Source organism: Rhamphochromis sp. 'chilingali', assembly GCF_963969265.1.
Source record: "Rhamphochromis sp. 'chilingali' genome assembly, chromosome: 1".
Taxonomy (NCBI): Eukaryota; Metazoa; Chordata; class Actinopteri; order Cichliformes; family Cichlidae; genus Rhamphochromis; species Rhamphochromis sp. 'chilingali'.
In genome coordinates, this window is record NC_137929.1 from 14,826,816 (window position 1) to 14,848,894 (window position 22,079).

General features: G+C 42.1%; 1 protein-coding gene across 1 annotated transcript in view; it reads right to left on the reverse strand.

The window, feature by feature from the left end:
* Positions 1–22,079, reverse strand: part of mta2 (metastasis associated 1 family, member 2) — a 31,703-nt gene that overhangs the window by 4,024 nt on the left and 5,600 nt on the right. The window contains exons 2-13 of the mRNA XM_080878036.1: positions 16,798–16,865; positions 14,281–14,374; positions 8,459–8,576; positions 6,213–6,276; positions 5,973–6,090; positions 5,769–5,871; positions 4,699–4,798; positions 2,700–2,888; positions 2,483–2,557; positions 2,326–2,384; positions 1,262–1,362; positions 877–1,016 (exon numbers count right to left, since the gene is read on the reverse strand). Of these exons, the coding sequence (XP_080734162.1) occupies positions 877–1,016; positions 1,262–1,362; positions 2,326–2,384; positions 2,483–2,557; positions 2,700–2,888; positions 4,699–4,798; positions 5,769–5,871; positions 5,973–6,090; positions 6,213–6,276; positions 8,459–8,576; positions 14,281–14,374; positions 16,798–16,865 (1,229 nt within the window). The remainder of the gene's footprint in view (positions 1–876; positions 1,017–1,261; positions 1,363–2,325; positions 2,385–2,482; positions 2,558–2,699; positions 2,889–4,698; positions 4,799–5,768; positions 5,872–5,972; positions 6,091–6,212; positions 6,277–8,458; positions 8,577–14,280; positions 14,375–16,797; positions 16,866–22,079) is intronic.

Below are 22,079 nucleotides of genomic sequence, written 5' to 3' on the forward strand. Positions count from 1 at the left end.
TCGACTAGTCACCGATTATTTTTGCGATTAGTCGACTAGTCAGATTATCATCCATTGGACGTAAAAGTACAGCTTATTGCACCAGCAGCATCTGCTCTTATATAACTATCATTAGCTTACAGCTTTAAGTGTTTAAGGTCTGTGCTAACTAAAAATAAAGACAAGATGATAGTTAATTGAATTCTAATTAAATGTGCAGATTGTTTCGGTGGAGTTTAATAAACTCAGCCGATTTACTCAGGAACAAATAAAATACTGAAAAAAGCCAAACAATAACATTTTTAAGTTATCTAAGTGACTTGTATATGTTTAACCTGAGTAGGGCGGTGGGTTTGAAAACGATCTGCCGGGAGTCCGGTGCTCTCATGGCCCCCGGCTAGCTATCGAGCTAGTGGGTAACAGACGCCTCCGAAAACGTCGGAGCGCTTTTGAAAATATGTGGTGTCCTGATAAACTGAGCAGATATTTGAGGTTTACACAGCTACATTCTCGCCTGAAAATATGTTAAACGTTTATTTTGTGACCCAGAAAGAATAATAAGAGTAATATTAAAACTAACTAGCTGCCGCCATTGTTGACAACTGCGCTGGGCCGCGCTATGAATTCTGGGACACAGTTTCTTCTTCTTCGGGGTTTAACGGCAGCTGGCATCCTTGTACATGCAGTGCTGCCATCTTCTGTTTCAGTCCGTTATTACACTCTTAAATCCTGCTACTTATTCCTGCTTTTGGGATCTTACAAAGCTTCAAATGACGCGTCGACTATTAAATCAGTCGTCGACGATTTTGATAGTCGACGTAATCGTGACTAGTCGACTAATCGTGGCAGCCCTAATTCAAACACATTTCTAAAGAAAGAGCCGATGGGGAGACTTACAGAGCCAGCTCTAGCAGCACCCTCAAGCTGTGTGGGAGTCTTCAGACCTCCGTACTTCTTCCAGTAAATCCAACAGGAGGCGCACAGTCTGCACTGCATATTTGGGGGACCCCAGGCGTACCACTGAGGAGACTGAGCCGCTGGGTTGGAGACAAACGATTTAGTGAGTTAGCACCTGTATCTGTCAGGTCCAGGTGCCTCGATGAACACCTGCCAGTAATACATGGGTCTTCTGTGATCGCCGGTAATCAGAACAAGTTGGTGGCATAAGAAAGAAAGACTGTATTTACATCTATTTTAATGTGTCCGTGTGGACAGTCAACACTCCCACTGCAAACGAGTGTGGTTCAGACTTTATCTAAACCCAGCCTGTGTGCACACTTACTGTGGCAGCTCTCACAGCTGAGTCCCTTCTGAAAGCCTGCCGCTCCGTTCATCCCAGGCTTGCTGCTGGGCACCATGATCTGGTTGGGGTTGGGTTTGGTACTGGTGAAGGAGGACAGAGTTATTCAACAATTAGTGAAGCATGTTCCATCATGTGGTTCAGTTCTCCTACATACAGAAAGGTGCTGGTTTACTGCCTCACATCATAATACCTCATGGCTTATTTGTTAGAATGCTTCTGCGTTAAACACAGTTTTTAGTTGTTTGGCTTTTGTTACATTTGTAACTTGTATTTATTTTAAGCTGTGCTACTATAATATCTTTATTCATTAATCCAAAAGTGACATTTTAATCTAATTAAATCTATGGTAAGACTTTAATGACTGTGGCTTAAATAGCTAATGACAATCACAAATCCAGCATCATATTTCCCAACATCTACCAGAAAGGACAATGATAAAGTCTTTACTGTTTGAACAGTGTTTTCATTCCTTTATTCAATCAACACTTTGCTGGGGCTCCTTAAACATCTGCCCAACTGATTGTAGCATAAATGGACCGATTAGCGTGATCCGTGGCCAGCAGACTGACGGACCACTGTTCTCTACATGAGCTCTCTATTCCCACGCCTAGCTGCAGCCACTTTGCTGAGCATGTCTGTGGTAGCTCTTGATACTCTGACAACAGTCCCAGTCCTCCCCTTGTGAAGCTTGCAGACTCAGCCGGGGTTCAAAGCGATCCAAGGCGGTCTGAAGGTGTAACGCCAACAGACTGCATGCCTTTGGCTGCTGAGTGGCATCAATGACTCCTGAGAGCATCTTTTTCACAAAAATAAATCAACGCCATGGTTGAAACCCAGCGACACAAAAACAGAACGCTGCGGTCACAGAGTCTGACAACAATCACCTCGACGTCCTCCTTTGTTGTGACGCTGGTGTTGTATACAAATGGTGTCATGTGACCTCTGGCTGCGTTGCGATAACAACCCAAAGCACATTAGGTGGTCCCCAATAGTAATGGTAAACTTGTAAACTAGTAAACTTGATAGCTGTCATCAATACTCACTAGGTAGGGATGTACACCTGCTTCAGCTTGCTGTCTGCTTCTGCTGCTTTCAGTCGTTTCTGAGAGAAGACGTGGAGAGAGCGGGAGATTTTTGTTGAAAACAAAACGTCTGAAAGTGTTTGCTGATGCCGTTAAACACAACATGCTGTCGACAAACCTGCTGGATGTAACGGTCAGTAGTCTTCCACATGTAGTAGAACTGGACCACACTAGCTAGGGATTTCCAGGGCAGCTGAGGGAGAGAAGGGAAACATCTGCTGATCCCAGGACTCAGAGTGCAGCTTAAACTTCCTCTTCAGCACTGAATATCTGTATCACTACTGTTCAAATGCCCACGTGAATAATGTGAGAGAAAAACACTGAGGAGAGCTTACAAAGTCCTGGCGGATGTCATTGAAGTCTTTGCCGTATTTCTCCAGCGCCTCCTCAAACAGCATGGCCTCAGAGGCGCTCCACTCCTCCATCTCATCGCGGCAGAGCACCGGACCTCCCTGAGGAACCAAGGTGGACATGGCTTTGGCCAGGTCATAGTTGTTCTTCTGCAGTGTGTCCATAGCATGGAACTAAAGGCAGAGACAGGGAGTAAGACGACTGACCAAAGTTTTCCATCGCACACAAACAATACAGAACCCTGCAAGTCAGCTGTTGTGCACTAGGGCTGCCACAAACGATTATTTTGATAGTCGACTAGTCACCGATTATTTTTGTGATTAGTCGACTAATCAGATCATCATCCATTGGACGTAAAACTACAGCTTATTGCACCAGCAGCATCTGCTCTTATATAACTATCATTAGCTTACAGCTTTAAGTGTTTAAGGTCTGTGCTAACTAAAAATAAAGACAAGATGATAGTTTATTAAATTTTAATGAAATTTGCAGATTGTTTCGGTGAAGTTTAATAAACTCCTTGCTATCTAAAATATAACAGGACACTGGAGTATATTCTGGAGCATCTCACACTTCTGATAATCAGCTGTCTGCTTGACGTTTATTCAGCTGTGTAAAAACTATAACTTTAATCTCAGACAAACTGATTTACTCAGGAACAAATAAAATACTAAAAAAAAAAAAGCCAAACAATAACATTTTAAGTTATCTAAGTGACTCATATATATTTAACCTGAGTAGCGAAAGACGGCGGTGGGTTTGAAAACGATTTGCGGGGAGTCCGGTGTTCTCACGGCGCTAGTGAGCCTAGCCCCCGGCTCGCTAACGAGCTAGTGGGTAACAGATGTCTCCGAAAACGTCGGAGCGCTTTTGAAAATATGTGGTGTCTTGATAAACTGAGCAGATATTTGAGGTTTACACAGCTACATTCTCGCCTGAAAACATGTTAAACGTTTATTTTGTGACCCAGAAAGAATAATAAGAGTAACATTAAAACTAACTAACTGCCGCCATTGTTGGAAACTGAGCTGGGCCGCGCTATGAATTCTGGGACACAGCTGCTTCTTCTTCTTCTTCTTCGGGGTTTAACGGTAGCTGACATCCTTGTACATGCAATGCTGCCATCTTCTGTTTCAGTCCGTTATTACACTCTTAAATCCTGCCACTTATTCCTGCGTCTTTTGTGATCTTACAAAGCTTCAAATGACGCGTCGACTATTAAATCAGTCGTCAACGATTTTGATAGTCGACGTAATCGTGACTAGTCGACAAATCGTGGCAGCCCTATTGTGCACAAATCCCCTTTGTGACACACAAAGTAGGGCTGGGCGTCATAAAACCATTATCACCCAAAGTATGACCCAATGCAGACTAAAAAGCTCGTTACACGAGTCTCAACAGATAATCGTGGAAACACCACGTACACAGAGTGTCATATTTAAACGTCTCAAATCAAGAAAATGGATTTGTAAAAGCGATATCCGCTGTCCGCTTGTCAGTTTTTCCACGTAACACTTCACAATCAAGCTCAAGGTCCTGTTGAGACTTTTCAAAATAAACTGAATCACATGAAAGAGTTTATTGAGCAGAAGCAAAACAAGAGACGTCAGGTGCTAAAAAACAAACCTTAGACTCAAACTTTGAAAGATGGTGTCCGTTACAACTTATGTCTAAAATGTCTCGTTTCATGCATCGGTTAAAACACTCGACTCCAGCTACGTGACGCCCAGGTGGAAACACTTCACGCAAGTTGAGCTGCCTGAGATTCACAGAATTTACAGAAAATGTGACATTTTTGTGATTTATATCGTTGTCAGGACGACAGATGTCTTATATATGAGATTTTGGTCATATCGCACAGCCCTGCTATGAACTAAAAATTCACCCATAGCACTGCCCCGTCATTGCTCATTATTTCCTGTGTTAGTGCAGGTGGAGTATGATAGCAACCTTTAAAGGCTTTGGTTAGTGTTCATGTCTCACCAGTGTGATGTCTCTGGATGCTGCAGCTGCACTCATGTGGAGGCTGGGCTGGCGGATGGAGCTGCTGCAGTCCAGGGCCCGAGCAAACGTACCCACAGCCCTGAAACAAACACACCACTGACTGCTCAGTAAAAACCAGGAAACATTCAGTGTTAACCATTTGAGGCCCTGTGTGACCTGACTGGTAGCTTCAGTTAGAATTGCCTTTAAAGGCAAGCTTTACATACTCCACTGTAGCATGACACTATGTACCGTGACAACACGCATCATATTTACACTGTTTGATAAAAACTAATGTGATGTCAAAGTGGGCATGAAATACTGCATGTATAAAGGCTAATTTACAGCACTGAGCGTAACTCTGTCTGTGCAGCTGGATTTAAGAAATCAGTGCTTAAAGTTTAATGTTTTAGTACAGTTTAGAGCGTGACATCACCAGGTTGGTTATTTGTTGCTCACAGACTTGGACTATGTTAGCTAACTAATAACAGAACCACTAACTTGGTGAAATGTAAGGAAACATAACTGTTTCTTACCCAAGCACGATTGGAAATCCTAGCATCCTAATATAAAAGAGATTATTTTATTATATAAAATACCGCTGATCGTATCAGCTGATACGATCAGCTGATCGTATCAGCTGATTGTATCAGCTGATCGTATCAGCTGATCGCACCACAGCCTCGCCTTCACACTGTTCTCATTTACAACGTGCAGCTAGCCAAACAACAAAGAATCACTCAGACAGTGAAAGTGGACAGTATCTGCTCTGTTTCTTAACATAAAACTCACTGTTACATCCAGCGACAGCACAAACGTGAAGTCCCCTCGTTTCCCTGAGTTTGGCGGTCGGTTCTGTCACTGGCGAGCTAATATAAACTAATTCAGTCTAATAATAATGATAAAGTCTATTGGCCACAACCAGCCAACCAACCTGAAGATGCCACGTTCTGTACTGACACAAGATGATGCTAAACATGATCTAAAAACTGGCGAATTTAGAAGTTGCCATGGAAACAAGCTGTAGCAACGACGATGTAGTCGGGTGGCAGATGGCAGGCGAGCGTTACCTCGCTACCACCAGGAACTGGTCGATCTGAGGATCTTTGAGCTGGTTGTTGGGATCCCACACCTTGGTCTCCAGCTTCTCTTGGACCCGGGTGTCTGATTCACCTGAGACGGGGACAAATGGCTTGAACTACTAATACACCAACGCCTCCTCAAAATAAATAATGTAAATGTATTAAAACAACTTGAACACGCTTGCTGCTCACCCTCAGCTAGCTTATCAGGGATCTCTGCCTGGTATTTGGAGCCCACCCGAATCTCGCCTTGATCTGCTAGCAGGGTCTTCTGGACAGGGTCGAATACGAGTGAGTAGAAGAAACAGTCCTGGACAGAACAGAGCAAAGGTTAGAGCCACTTCACAGTGCCACTCTCTTTGCAATATGAAATATCGAAGCGAACAATTAAGTATCAAAGTAATGTGACAAATAAACAGATGGCATGTTTACCTCTTTCTCCAGGTACCCGGCTAAGACATCTGTTTCGTTGAGAAGGGTCACGTTACATTTTCCCCTGAGGAGAGCACAGAGAGGATGTCAAAGACACAAATGCATCTTCTCAGTAAGTAAAACAAGAAGGAAAAATCTGGTTTGATGACATCCCTGCCGCATTCAGTCCCCAAAAAAGGGGATTAAAAAAAAAAAAGTAGTGTCAAGCCTTTTTTGTGCTCATTTTTTTTGCTGCTTGAAATCATTTTTGACTTTAACAAGGTGCAACATATGAATAACACGCATCCATTCATCGCCTGTCTGGATCAAGGTTTCAGGGCAGAAGTCTAAGCAGAGACACAGAGGTGTTCCCAAACCAGCCAAGAGGTGTGATCCTGGTGTCCTGGGCCCAGTCCAGGGCCTCCTCTCAGTAGCACATGGCTGAAACACCTCAGGGGTCACAGTAAGCGGATAGCTCAACTGTCTGTTTTGATGTAAGAGAGTACAGCATTGCTCTGGAGTCCTTGACACCAATAACCACGCTAGAGCAGGGCGATATGGCCAAAAATATTTATCACGATATACATTTGAAAATTTGCGATAACGATATAACTGACGATATAATTGATGCGAGACAAAATACAACTCCACAACATTACTAGCGCAAAAAGACAACCTTCCATTAATTTTCACTTAAACAAGAAGCTGGTTTTTATGTACATTAAAGCTTTATAAAAATGTAACAGTGCAAATGCAAATTCCTTGCTGAAAGTTTAACCAAAAGGCATTTCCAGTAGAAATGGGCTGACATATCCTGAGCATAACCATGTATAATATCCACTGAAGTTAAAAAGAGGTGCTTTGCAACATTAAACTGTAGTGTGCAGTACGTATTTTTTGGACCATAAGGCACATTGAGCTAAACAAAGCAGTCAGATAAATCAAACTTTATTAAACTCATTCTTCTTGCTTCCTCCACTTCTGTACCATTGATTCATTGATGTTGAATTCTCTGGCAGCTGCTCTATTCCCATGTTGTTGCAGTATATTAATGACTAGCCTTGTATTGTGGATGGATTATCTCAGTTGTTCTCCTGACTGACGTTTGGTCCGTTTACAGCATCCTGCCATGCGATTGCATTTGTCTCTAACCATGAGGAACCTTAGTGTTCATCCTCCAGCTTCACTGTTTATGTCATGCTAACATAGCTGTGTCGCTAGCGATCACGTAGCACATCATTATATACCAGCTAGCCCAACTTCAGTAACCCTACAAACGTCACTGCTGTTTAGTTTCCTGCCTTCATTTATGTTGGAAGTGATAGCAGAGCTGTACGTTTGATTTTTTTCAGAAATCTCTCAGTCAGAACGTGCTATATCATGCTTAGGTAACTAGCGAAACTAGCGAGCTAACTTCCGCTAGCTTCCTGCTAACTTCTAACTCCGTTAAATGTAATAAATTTTGTTTTCATGGATGCCTGGAAGTTAAACTGAATTGTTACACCTGGTAAAGCAGCAATGCTGATCGTTTTATTAAAGATGAAAGAATTTAGACAGTTTTTAACGCTCAGTGATGCTGCAGTGTTTGTTTGACCTGAAGAATACAGAGTTTAGGACCCAGATTACTCCCAGATTTAAGAGCATCTTAGTCCGACAAATACAACAATAACGACGGCCGCTTGCATGTTCTGCAAAAAAATGTGCTTTGTTGTGTATCTGACGGACAAACACCAAACCAGTTCCACATCACTGAAGTTGCACCATTTTTACAAACCAATTCTGGTTCATCTGTTTCACTCAACAATCGGTCATGTGCGTATGAAAACAAAGGCACTGCGCATGCGCGTTTTACTCCCATTCTATCGCGATATTTCATTTTCCTATCGTTGCCTAACATTATACCGGTATTACCGTGAACGGTATAATATGGCCCAGCCCTAAACCACGCTCAAACTGTCTTTCTCTACGATCACTGTAATCTTTAGCAAACTAGGTAACAATACAAACTAGAACTGATGGGCAAATGTTTAGAAGCAAATTCAGTCGTCAAGTTTAGGACTTCATTGACTACAGAGGAAAGAATAAGTGATGGCAGGAGCGGTGATGTATGGTGCTGTGCAGGGACAGATTTGATCACCCCTTCAATGGGTGAGAATGGTTACAGCCAGGACCATTTCTCAGCAGATCAGTCCCAAATGCACATGGCTGTTGTCAGAGCTGTAACTAAACTGCAGGTGTGTGATAAGGCTCTGCTGGTAGTCACTTACCGTATGTGAGTGGCAGGTAGAGATTCAAACTGTCGAGACAGGAAGAGTTCTCTGTGTTTGAGCTGGTGTTTCTGCTGTTCAGACAGTTGTGGCTGCTTTGACTCCTCCTCAAACTCTCCTAGACACAGAAAGAACTCAGAATTAGCAAGAGTCACTGTTAGGAACTGAAGACGCGAACCTCTGAGTTTACAGCTATAACATAACTTGTAACGTTTGAATGTGGACACAGCAGGCAGAGAAAAATGGGTGAAACTTCATGCAGTGACTGAGATCACAAGACAAATCAAGTAAACCCTCCAGCAGAGACTGGTTTTACTGCAGCAAACACTGGAGATGCTTTGCTACACAATCCTGTGACTGAAGACACCTTTGGTATATCCAAAAATGACCTCCCATCTCCTTTGCTACTCACTCGTCCTGACCTTGATGGAAAACATCATGAGGTCAAGGAAAGCTGTGTAGGAGGATTGATAAGGACGCAGGGAAAGCGAAGCACTAACCTGGGAATCTGACCACAGTCACACTTGCAGATTCACTCCTCTCAGAGCTCCTCCACAAAGCTGCCATTTTCTCATCTATCCCCATGTGGCTTCAAGTGTACGTGTGTCATGTATTCATGCTGAAAATAAGTCGATTATATAGCTTAGAGTTGATAACTCAGATGAGTTTCTGTGAGATTTGTACTCATGTTCAAACCTTAAAGTTCATTAAAACCTGGCAAATAACATCTCCAAACTCCAAAAGCTGTATTGTTGTGTTCAGAAAAAGTTAGCGTTTAAAAAAAGAAAAGAAACACTTTTAGTGTTTTGAAATCAGTGAAGGTGGGTAATAGCCAAGGATTTATTCCTGCACCCATTTAAGTGGAAGAAGAAGAAAGAAATGAAACTAAGCCTTGTAGGAAAAAATCTAATAGTTTTGAAAAGTGAGTCCTCAAGTTAACTTTAATGGTCCAAATGGCAGAAAAATGTTACTACTATTAACATGTGAGTAACTGCAGTACCATTAAGAGCAGTTAGCAGGCCCACAGCTGTTAGAAAATAGGCAAAGCAGTCCAAAGATGGTTGCAGTGACATAAAAGCAAACAGATAACAGCAGCTATTTATTTCAGTCTGTGTACATTGAACTGCTGCACAGAGGGAGAGAAACTGCACATGCAACCACTGGACTGGTTCTTGTGTTTTTACTACATGCCTCATTCACTCATTCATACAAACACTCCCGAGGTATCGAGGCCTGTAGTGTGAGCGAAGCCAAGTCTGAATGAAGTGCAGAGCAACAGTCCAACCACAGTAACTGAATAACAAAGACTGCGAGATGCTGCTTTAGATATTCAAAGAAAAAAAATTGCACACTAATTTTTTAATGACAAAAAAATCAAGAATTAAAAAAGTAGATTTTCCAGTGATTAAAACTAAAGCAGCAGTCAGCACAGAGCAGTGCAGGTTGACACTGGTTAGTATTGTTGTAAATATTATTAGTGGACTTGCTGATTATCTGACACTAGCAGAGCCATGAGACACTTTTCAGACACAGAGATGTGAAAAAACGAAGCCACACGTGTGAGTGTGTTTCGCCACTAGATTGCGCATTCTGAATTTCAGGCGGTCAAGTGATTTGCTGTAAGAAGGAGGGGAGGGACTACTTCACTCCCATCTCTGTGGACCCCGCCCCTGCACTGAACCACAGGAAACCCTGCCAGTGAGGGCACAGGAGAGAAAGAGAGGGATGGTACCTTAAGCCACACCCCTTTTCTGTTAACCTCTCAACCCCCCCCCCTTCACCGGTCCGGCTAGTCCCTGCCAGACAAAGTAGGAAACCCTGTGTGCCAAACCGAAAGCGCCCATCCCCCTCCACAACATGTATCCCCAACTCCACACACACACACAAAAGAAGACACAGCACACACAGAAGGAGCGACGGGCACATTTCTAGAGAAAAACACATACTTTGTTAGAAACGCACTGTCCCCGATCTGACAAAGACTCCAGATGCATCACAATTAACTCACTGGTTGCTGTGGCCCTGTGGACAGATCAAGGGCCTTTTGTTCTGCATAAAGAACTTGAGTATAAAGAAGGAGGAAGAGGAGGGAGCAGCAATGAAACAAGCGAGTCCAATAAACAAGGTTTGGTCCTAACGAGCAGCAGTACAGAACGTGCACTTCTTCAGCACTAAGAGGCCTAGAAGCGACCAACCCAGACCTAAACAGAGTAGAACAGGACTACTTATACCCACAAAGGTCAACGATGGATCACTGTGTGCCTCCGTCATACTTCAGTGCACCAACAATCTTGATAAGTCAGTTAAGCAGTGACATTAGGAACACTGTAACTACCCTGTAACGAGACGTATTTGAACTCCAAATGCTAGTTAGTTTCACCTGCCGAGCAAAACTGGATACATTTGGAAATTAAGCTATTTTATGACATGAGTAAAAAAAAAAAAAAAAAAAAAAAACCAAACAAAGACTGGCCTGAAAACATTTTCCCTATTAGACGCACTGTTTTATGTTCAATGACAAAACAACAACGTGTTTGTTAGAATCCTGCAGTAGCCACTTTATCCTTTTGCACGAGGCAGTCAAAGCAAGTAAGAATACAGCGCTTTATAATTTTACACGATCCACAGCTGGTGTGGAGCACCCACAATATGGTTGCATACGTACAGCGACAATAAAAGGCTATTATATTCTATTTAAAGACTGTGCAGCTTATCATGGCCCAGGCTGAGAGTTCGAGGGCTGGGGACAGTCTGGATTTGACTTGGCCAAACTTGTGTGTAATGGGTCTATTGTGCTCTTGCATTACTTTACTGATCCATGTAGCTATTTGCATTGAAGCATTACAAATACACACGATTTGATCCACAAGTGTGATACACCACAGTCAATTCATGTTCTAATTTTTTTCCAACTAAAAGCATTCACTTTTTTGTGGCACACTGGGAAAAATTCCCTTCTCACAGCAAACCTGCCAGACACACTCATTCATTATCACTGAAGAAGTCAGGCTGTTGTTACAGTGTGAAGCTCTGAGTGCTCCAGAATTCATTCTTAATTTTATTATTATCGTCTTCTCTTGCAAATATTTTCCCCCCTTCTGCCAATTATACATGAGCAATGACCTGATCCATCCAGCATCAGCTCATTGCTTCTTTACTACCTCACACATCATGGCTGCAGTGTACTGGTGGCTAACTAGAGAGCTAACATAGCACAGTGGAAGCTAACAGCTATTAAAAAGCTCAACAATGACTCATTTTCTCTGTAATTATGTTCAGTGCAAGACTTGTTGGGAAGTCTTTATTATATTACAGTAACATAATATGTTGTGGTCAAATCTTTGTGTGTGTGTGTGACACTTACATGCTTTGCTGACGAAGACTAATGCAATTAGGTGAAAACATCGTGGTTCTTATCATGTACTACTTACTAATGAACAAAGTTTAACGTTAGCAGTGACTTGGAATCTATAGAATCTGCAAATTATCCTATAAAAAGCTCTCTCTTAATTCATGCAAAAATCAGTCTGGATTTAAACCGCATTCTCTGAACGTCATGAATGTGTCCTTAGAACCGTTACCACAGCAGGCCGTCGTTTAGTCAGTCACCTTCAACTGTTTTCTGGCACACTAGAAATTAAATTCATCACATTTCAGATGCCAAACATGAGCTTTTAGTACTACATAATTCAAATCAAAAGAGCATGTTTCGGGAGCCGTTTTAGCTCAGCGGTTTCAACCTTTTTTGCGCCACGGATCGGTTTATGTCCGACAGTATTTTCACGGACTGGCCTTTAAGTTGTCACGGATAAATACAACAAAATAAAACCGGTATCAAGATTTATTTATAACACATGGGAAAAGACCCAGAGAAACAGAGTTAGCGATAAAAAAAAAACAAAAAAAAAAAACAAACGCTAAAAACCCTACACACACACACATATATACATGTAGTTTTGGCATCTAGCACAATAATACATAAATGCAAATATTAAATATTATAGATAGATGTAGACCGGCATGGCTATTTAATAATGATCAGCTGGGGATGTTCAGCTCGTGTGCTACATCTCCTAAATCCACCACGTATGGGAAACAGACTGCTCAGCCTCCTTTAAAGAGCAGCCATACCTTTAAAGAGGACACATGAATGCTGCCAGCAGACACACTGATGGCACACATTATGGACAAATGTTACAAGTGCCAACATATGACCATTAAAAAGAAAAACCAAACAAACAAAAACAACCAAACAGCATGTGTGTGTGTGTGTGTGTGTGTGTGTGTGCGCTGATGGACAGAGAGGGGGAGAACTATCAACGCATCCGTGTGGGCGTGTCTTTGTCTGCAGAACTGCAGCCTGAGGAGTAAGGAGGTAGAGCTGGTGTTGGGGAGGGGCTAATGACTGAGTGATCAGTCTCCAGCAGTGTGCATGCCATTACCAACAACTCACTGCTTCAACCCTCTAATAACACACAGAACAGACACTGGGCTCATAGGGTGGAACCAGCTGGTTATGGCGCTCCATGTATGCCCTGCCTGCTCGCATCTTAGACCGTGCTGTTATGTGCTGGATTGTTTCAGACCGTCTTTGCACAGCCTGCACCCGGGGTCTTGCCTGGTGTGACAGACCCCAGCCTCTATGGATCTTGTGCTCAGAGCTTGTTCCTGTGCTGCCATGACTAGCGCCTCTGTGCTGTCTTTCAGTCCAGCCACTGGTAGGATTTCTCAATGTCAGCCACTAATAGCTTATCAGGTGTTATAGTGAATGATTGCAGTAACTGAATCAGTTACAGTGTCTGCAGTGTCTGCAAGCTCCTAGCTTGTGGAGTTAGAAGCATGTGATGGTGTGGAGCGGTATCTCCCTCACTGGAAAAAAAACAAGGCTTGTTATCATTGGAGGCAATCAAGATATCAAGACTGTGGTAATCCCATTACACCACAGTCTGGGACTGAACTCCAAGATGATAACTTGCCATCAACGAAAGGAGTTTATCAGAGACCACATTCAGAATTTGGGAATAGAGTGGATGGAATTGGCAGCCTGCAGTTCTGACCCTCAATCCCACTGAACACTGTGGGAGCTGCTTGGGCCAAACTGACTCAAGAGAACGTGCACAGTGTGTTTGTGTGAGTCCCACCAGTTAGTTAAGTCCAGCGTGTAGCTGCCAGCAGTTTTTGGGCTAATTTCAGTACAAATGTAAGTGCATTTCATACATTTATTTTATAATAGTAATAATTATTATTTATATTTACATGTATATATATGTACACATTTACATTTATATAGAACTTTTTGAGACCCTCAAAGCACTTTACAGTTCCACTATTCATTCACTCTCACATTCACACGCTGGTGGAGGCAGCTACGGTTGTAGCCACAGCTGTCCTGGGGCAGACTGACAGAAGCGAGGCTGCCATATCGCACCATCGGCCCCTCTGGCCATCACCAGTAGGCGGTAGGTGAAGTGTCTTGCCCAAGGACACACCGACCAAGACAGACAGAGCTGGGAATTGAACCGGCAACCTTCCGGCAACCATGGCCGACCGTGGTTCAGGGGGTTGGGAATCAAAGCCTTTACTGGTTCATTTTAAACTGTGTAAACATTTAATAAATAAATAATTAATTAGAGTAAAAATTCTGAAACACCATTTTTCATTCATGAAAACTTGCCCCCTTTCATTTTTCAATGTCAGAGCTGAAGTAGTGCTTTGGGGTTGCAGTGTGAAGTTTATTAAAAGAGTGGAGCCACATCATAGCTGCTCTCAGACTGGAGAAGATGAGCACTGGGAGGAGCTCTGGCTCACTGGTTGCTACTCACTTGCGTTGCTGTCAGCTAGAGTGTTGAGGTTGCCCGAGATGTCTCGCCTCCTGAACAGACACACCACTTTTGCCTCCACATTTCCATTGGCTGTCTGCAAGTGAAGAATCAGTAATTACAAATTAGAACCAGAATGATGCACTAGAGTAATTCCCTCCTACTCATCAAAATCATCTAAAAACTGAAACTTTGTACCTTCCTCCTCCTTTGATTAAAGCCACTGGTGGCTTATTTAGCCTTGATAACGACCAGATTCTAAGTTATTATCTATAAATCATGACAAGTCTGTCGTGATTACACTGTACTCAAAGTAAATACTCGAAAAAAGGAAAACAACAACAACAACAACAACAAAAGCTGGTTCTGAAAGTCAGGAGATGAGTTGGAAACAAGCATACAGTTCATCACCAGTAGACAAATCACTGGCTTGTGTTCTTTGGACTTACAAACCAAAGTGTGTGTGTGGCCTCTGTTGTGTCATGTAGCTGTGTGCGCTTTTCCTCTGGTGGGTATGCTGGATTTCGTTATTGGTGCTACATATAAGGAAAGGACACCTATGGAACATCTCATTGCTAACTGCTGTGCAGCATGGTGGTGCTCCGTTCTCAAACATCTTTCACACAGCTCAGGTTTTTACTTTTTGGAACATCTTTGCAAAGCCAGTACTGGAGCTACATTGGCTTTCACAGATCCTTCTGATGCAAGAACATAATAAGTCTACAGATTACTGATTACTGTGTACTCAAGTTTTTTTGTGGTTTTGTGCGTCAAAGCAATGAGGTGACTACTGAATGTCAGATACTGGCCAAAAAGCCAAAGGCAGACTGCAAATGTGAAGCCGTCTCTAGGTAGAAAACAGGAGAAGGTATACAGCTCCTGCGTGATTCGCTCCTCTGGCTTGTGTGAGACAGGAAGCATTTTTGGGAGAGGCACAAATACACCGTGTTGCATCTTGTTGTTACTGCTGATTTTTAAATAGTTTGCATTGTTTATGTAAGTAGTGATAAAAAGTTGTGTATAAAACTTTGCTTTCAAAATTTGTACACAAGTTGTTGAAAGTCACAGTTTATGTTTGCATTTTAAGTTATGAAATGGATTCGTTAAATATGATTGTGGTCTTCACAGTACAAAAATGAAGGTTTCCAATCAGGTTTTATGTTTTTAAGACAAAATTTAAAAATTTCAGTCATTTAATAGGAGCCAGAGTAGAGTCGCTACTCCTCCACATCAAAAGGTGCCAGTTGAGGTGTTCGGGCATCTAATTAGGATGCATCCTGGCATCCTTGGGATTGTCATGCTGAAAAATGTGTCCGTTGCCAATCAGATGCTTTACAGATGGTAATGTATGATGGCTCAAAATCTGATGCTTGGTGTGGTTTTGGGGACCAGGCCGGGGTCATTTTGCTTACAAACCTTATGTTGCGTTCCAGTACCCCAAGACCGGGCCGTAACAGACATCTAGCAACATTAATCAACTCGAGATATTCTCCATGGATTAATCAATCACAGTGCTGCCCTCCACTTTGCAGCCTGTGCGTGGGCAAACCTGCCAGTGTTGCGAGCAGATTTTCACGTGACATCACATGTCACACGTTTGTAGCCTGTCAACCAGCCGTGCACTGCTCAGTTGGGATGAAACTGAGTGAACCATCGTGTCAGTTTTTACCACCATTGTAATGATACTGCAGTAAGTTTGTGGGGGAAAAAAACACAAACAAACACTAAAGTCTTGGTTTCCAGTTAACTTTTTCTACTCCCACAGTTAGGTCCATAAATATATGGACAGAGACAACTTTGCTTAATTTTGCTTCTGTACATCACCACAATGAATTTTGAATGAAACGACAGTTGAAGTGCAGACTGTCAGCTGTAATTCGATGGGTTGAACAAAAACACTAAAAACCTTTTTAGTCCCTTCATTTCAGTGGCTCAAAACTAACTGGACACATTAAATAAGTGAAAATAAAATGTTCATTTAAACACTTGGTTGAAAACCGTTTGCCGGCACCGACAGCCTGAAGTCTTGATCTCATGGACATCACCACATGCTGGGTTCTCCTCCTTTTTAATGCGCTGCCAGGCCTTTACAGCTGCTGTTTGTTTGTGGGCCTTTCTGTCTGCATTTTAGTCTTCAATAACAATACTCCAGCAGCTTCCTGTGCCTTAATGGCGGCTATAAATAAAACTACCGGTAAGTACAAGACGAGGTTATGGCACTGAGCAAAGCGACCATTGTGGTGGGTTACTGGGGGCTTAACCCGTCAGTCACTGTGTTCAACAATCAGCACTCGGGCTGATGCAGTCCTCCTGGTGCTCAGCACAACACTAACAATGCAATCAACTAGTCTCATTTTCCCCCCTCATTTAAATGAAATTAGTCACCAGAATATCCTGGTAACCACTTTGAATAGGAAGAATATTCTATAGTTTTGGTGCATTACAGAAGGTAAACAGGTTACAGTACACACAGCTGTTTGAGAGAAATATAAAACTGAAAAAAACAAAAAGCCAACCTACCTTATTGAGCTCTTCTATTCTCCGGATCAGGTAAGGGTTGCTGGAGGAGTTCTCAAAGTACACATAATCTGAAACAAAGAGTAGAGAATCAGCTTACAATGGATTACATGTCAGCCCACGTCCCTGTACTCATCAAGTAAAGAACTATAACAATATACTTTACAGCAGCGTAAACTTTTAAAAGTACTGACTGATTTTTATGTCACATGTTTATGCAGCAATACAAATGTTTTAATATTGAAGAACATTAAAACATTACTGTTGGCCACATGTCGGCAAAGTTATCTGACATTAGTGATGTTTGTACTTCATGTGCTTCAGGTTCTACTTGATGGCAAAGCCTTTACTTTAAAATATACGCCGTTCAACAGTTGACTTTAATCTTACAGATAATGTGACAATATTATGAATAATTAAAGTCAGGAATATATCCACAAACACAACAAGCTGTGAAGGCAGCCTGCTTTGCAGTCCTGAACATCACGGCACAAGCACGATCCACTGCACTGTTAATGTTAGCTATGTTGTATTGCTGCCTCTGTTCGGTGGTGTCGAGCCGAGCTGACGGTTCACTCGTCAAGCTGAAAGAAAGATGCTTTAAGCAAACGAGTCAAACATGTGTCCACTGTACCATCTGGAACTCTTCTTGTTTAGCACTCGTAATAACACAAACACTAAATCCTCCTTCTCTTGTGCTGTTTTGTAGCAGTGTGTACACCTGAGACTGTCACCTGTCTGTCCGTCTTGCACACCAGCACCAGCTGGCTGGCATTGCTATATTAATACTGCAAATGTCACTTTTATATCACATAAAAACACAGATATCACTGTGGGCCAAAGGGCAACTCTAGTGTAATTCCAAAACCTTCGACTTCACTTCACCCAAACTGTCCACCTATGATTTCTAGCTGCCCACCCCTAACACAGCAGGGCAACTCCTGCCAGTAAGTCACAACTGAATAAACTTGTGAGTTCATGCAACTAACAGTTGTGTGGATGTATTGAAATAGATTTAGTGGTAATGAATGGTGTCATCGGTAGACGTACGCAGGCCTTTAAGTACATATAACACTTCATGTAAACATATGTAGCTTGTGAAATAGAATAAAGAACTTCTAAGAATACATGTTGGTTATGACTTGCCCCACTGAAGAGTACACACAGGACATGGTGGTAGTTTCCTAAAGGGCGAAGCAGCGGCAAAAACACGTGTGGCTCAAGCTCCAGGAAATATGTGCAGCTTTGTTTGTGAACCATCTCATGAACAATCACCACTTTCTTTATTCAATGCAAAATTGTTGGGTTCCAGTATTGTTCTGCCATTAAAGATAAAATAATGACCTTTTTCCATTATAAATGCTCTCAGTGCTAATCTTGATTATTAGCTTGAGTGAATTTTAGGAGTGCCAATAAAACTCGCTTGGTTGAGCAGGGGGCCATTATACTGAGCAGCAAATGCTCACAGCTTTTTGAGAAACAAGCTACAAACTGACATTTTACCCAACAACATTTTGTAATTGAGAAGCAATTTTACGTCCTGATAGTATAATGTTGTTTCCAATTAGAAGCAAATAATATTAATACTCCTCAAAATCTTAAGTTTCATTGGAGGGACCAAAACTACTTTGGTCTAACACAGCTCAAATATTTCACAAGCATGCTGCACACAGAAATGTGTGACAGTGTCAAGCCTCTGTGTTTCTAGTTCAGTCATAAGCTCTTCATAGTCTATTATGCAAACCACAAGTAACCCTTCTTACAGTGAGCGCTTCATTTTAGACTTCAGCTGGGTGGCTACAGCACTGAAATCAATGAGGCTCTGGCAGGAACAGATCAACTGAAATACAGTTTTATAAAGCAGGATTGTAGCTGCTGGTTTTATAATACTAGGTCAGACTCTGGCTCTGATGTTGGTCATGTCTATGTTTAAGAGGCATCTGGAAACCCCATCTAAAAAGGTCAAGTGGTCAGCCAGGACTAGCCAGCAGTCTGCAGTGTAACCAACATTCAAACCATATATCCTATTAACATTGCTTAAATCACTGACACCAATTCAGACAAGAAGGAAACCGAACAAAGTCAGGAGAAAGCAGCTCTGTCAGCAGCTCTTCAGTCCCTGCAGTTCAAACCAGCAGAGTCACAGACGAGTCTTCACTATATGACCAGGCTGATAACAACTACATTAACTTCTGCAGCAGAAAATAAAACCAGCATCAACACTTAAAACACCAAGTGAAGCCTGTGCCAGTGAAGTGGCACGACTGCACTACAGATAACGTATTACACAACTTGTTCCACAAGTCGACTGAGGAGTAACTGAAAGTAGGATGTCACCGTAACTGATACAATACAATATAGTTTAATGTCAAAATTCTCAGAATGCGAGATAACGATCCTGGCTTCTTTTTTTTACCACAGTGACTATAGGCAGTGGATGTACTGAGCACGCAAATGTTCTGGAACTGACAGTGGCAGCATACGTGTGCTACTCTATCCTTAAATGCTAAAGAAGGGCTGCTGCAGTAGGTCTGCACTGACTTAAATAAAGACAGTAATCCTGAAATACACGCTACATTTTCATGAGACAGCCGTCTTTGCTGCTGTTGTGACTGTAGCCTATGCTCCACAGGCTACAGTGTTTGGTGAAAGGTAGGTGAATGCTTACGTTAACATCATGTAATTAACATTATGGTATGGTAGTTAGTAGGGTACTTGGCAACCAGGCTGTCCTGTCAACAAAACATCCACATTTTAAATACTGCCATACCTCAGGGATTTAAAATGACTTTTTGATTAAAATGTCTTACGTTAGGGATGTTGCTACCAACTGATTCCCTAATTGACTAAACAAGTGGGAAAAAGAAGACGAACCAACTATTATAGCACTCAGAAACACTCAGAAATCAAGTTAAATTTGAGAACTGTTTAATAATCACATTCTTCAGTAATGAATCACACCGCTTAAATGTGCATCACTTCGCATCGTGCATTATGAACATTACACATTATCCTCCGAACAACCAAACAGAAAAACATTAAAAAAAACATGTTATATATGATATGAAAACATGTTACTACAAAAGATCTTAACATACTAATAAAATATCATAAACAGCATCTGAAAAACTAATAAACTGTTACTGAAAAGTGTGTGAACCACAGCTCACTCCTTTCGATGTGGAGAAGCAGCAACTGAACTCCTAGCCCCGACTGAATGACTGAACTCCTCACCCTAGCGCTAAGAAGAAGCCCAGTGAGATGATGTTCCCAGCTGCTGAGAACAATGCTAAATATTCTCTCTGTCATGACTCTGCCATCACGGAAAGAACTTACAACAATAATGGGCAGAGAAATGTATTTATGCCATCTCTGTCATAAATTTTCATATTAATTTACTGAGGTCAGAAGAGTCCCAGATGGAGCTCTTTGATTTTTGCAGGGTTTCTCTGAACACTGGCGGTCTGACCCTGGGGTCATTGCACGAGTTTATTCACTAAATGTATGAGTCCCACAGTGTTAGATCCACTTCAGAGACAGTTTCAAGAGTTGTTTTACGGCCTTGACCAGAGTAAATGGACGTGGACAAATATTGACAGCTTAGGTAAACAGCAGACTGAGAGTCTACACTCACTACAGATGAATGATGGTGAGAGTTGTTAGTCCTACAGCGGCCAACGTTTCTAGGACTTTGCACTGGAGTTGAGAAGGCTAAGAAAACAGAATTTACAGACGTTGAGCGGTGACATTTTGTTTAACATAACACTGTTGCAAGGTTGAGTTTATGCACCAATTTACAAAAACAGGGGAATAAACTGACTACATATTAAGCAATATTGACTATGGGCTCAGAATAGCAGCACAACCTGAGCAACACGAGCTTTACAAATAACAGATTTTTAATCATTTAGCATTCATCATACCACTAACGACAGGCACAGTGTTTCACTGTATCTTTTGATGTGATTATTAACAGCAGTGTTGCTTTTCATCAAACTCCATCTGGTCCTCCCACAAGCAGGGACAGAGACCCCCGGGACGATATCAGTGGGTTTCTGATGAAATGTCAAAAGCAGAGATGGGGAAGAAAGGACTGCGACAGGGAGAGGATTTCTTGCTCTACTTAGCTCAATGGTGGGAAGCTCGAAAAGAGAGACATCATCTCCTTGTTCACAGCGAGAAAAAAAAAATACCACCAAATTACATAACACTGGGTCAGACAGCAAAAGGGGATAAGCGCTCATGTGCTCAACATGACGGATTCTAGATCTAGAGACAAAATGTCAGCAGGGGTTATTTTTTCATACTAAAGCCGTCCATCACTTCCTACTGCCCAGTTTGAGGGGAGACGATGCTCTTACACTGAGGCAGTGATCACCCAGGTAAGATATGCTCAAATTTAAAGTTCATTTCAGTCTCAGCTCAATGTACCATTTTACCTCAAACGCACTGCAGTCAAAGGAGAGCTGGTTCTGTGTTCGGGTAATATGTAAACGCGTGGGCAGAGGATCTAAATTAAAGTGATGTGTGTTGAGGCAGCCATGAGCGTATGCTGTGGACATTTGCAGCTGGAGTGGTGCTGACTGTCAGGTGCTTGAGGGTGAATAAGGAGGAGGAAGCCCTTTGACTAATCTCTGGGGAAGATAATGATCTTATGCAGGCTGAACACTGTGTGCTTCAGGAGGACTGGTGATGTAGGAACCAGCACCGGCCTGCTCTTACCAAAAAATGATTCAGAAATATGAACTTGATGGAAACAAAATTGTAACTGATGTACATATCATAAAATGCATTTGTTTCTGCGTTACATACCAAAGAGTTTAAAGTATGTCACAGTGCAGGATACTTGAAAAGGCCCCAGAATGAGTTTAAGCCAACTGTGAAGTCAGCATTACCCTGTTGCCTCAGCAAAATTTCTACTGATTACTGCAGAAAATAAGCTTCGTGCAAAACGACCTTTTTAGCAAGAAAAAAGAGATAATGCAACTTTTAGTGATGTGCTTCATTAAGCATTAAAGTAAATGCTGAAAGAGGCATACACAAAACACTTTAAATTTACATAAAGAGGCTGATGTTTGCTGCACAGCAGCAGTGGCGCTAATGTTTGGGCTACTGCAGCTATACCAGTGTGAACGAGCTCAAAGACCAAATGACAACAGAAAATGTTGATGAAAACTTCTGCTGAAGAGCCTGTGTGGATAGTTTGTCTGTTTCCAGTCTGACAGAGCAGCAGAAGAGCATATGCTGCAAACTGCAGCCCACCCCCTGGCTACAAGGATTTTCTC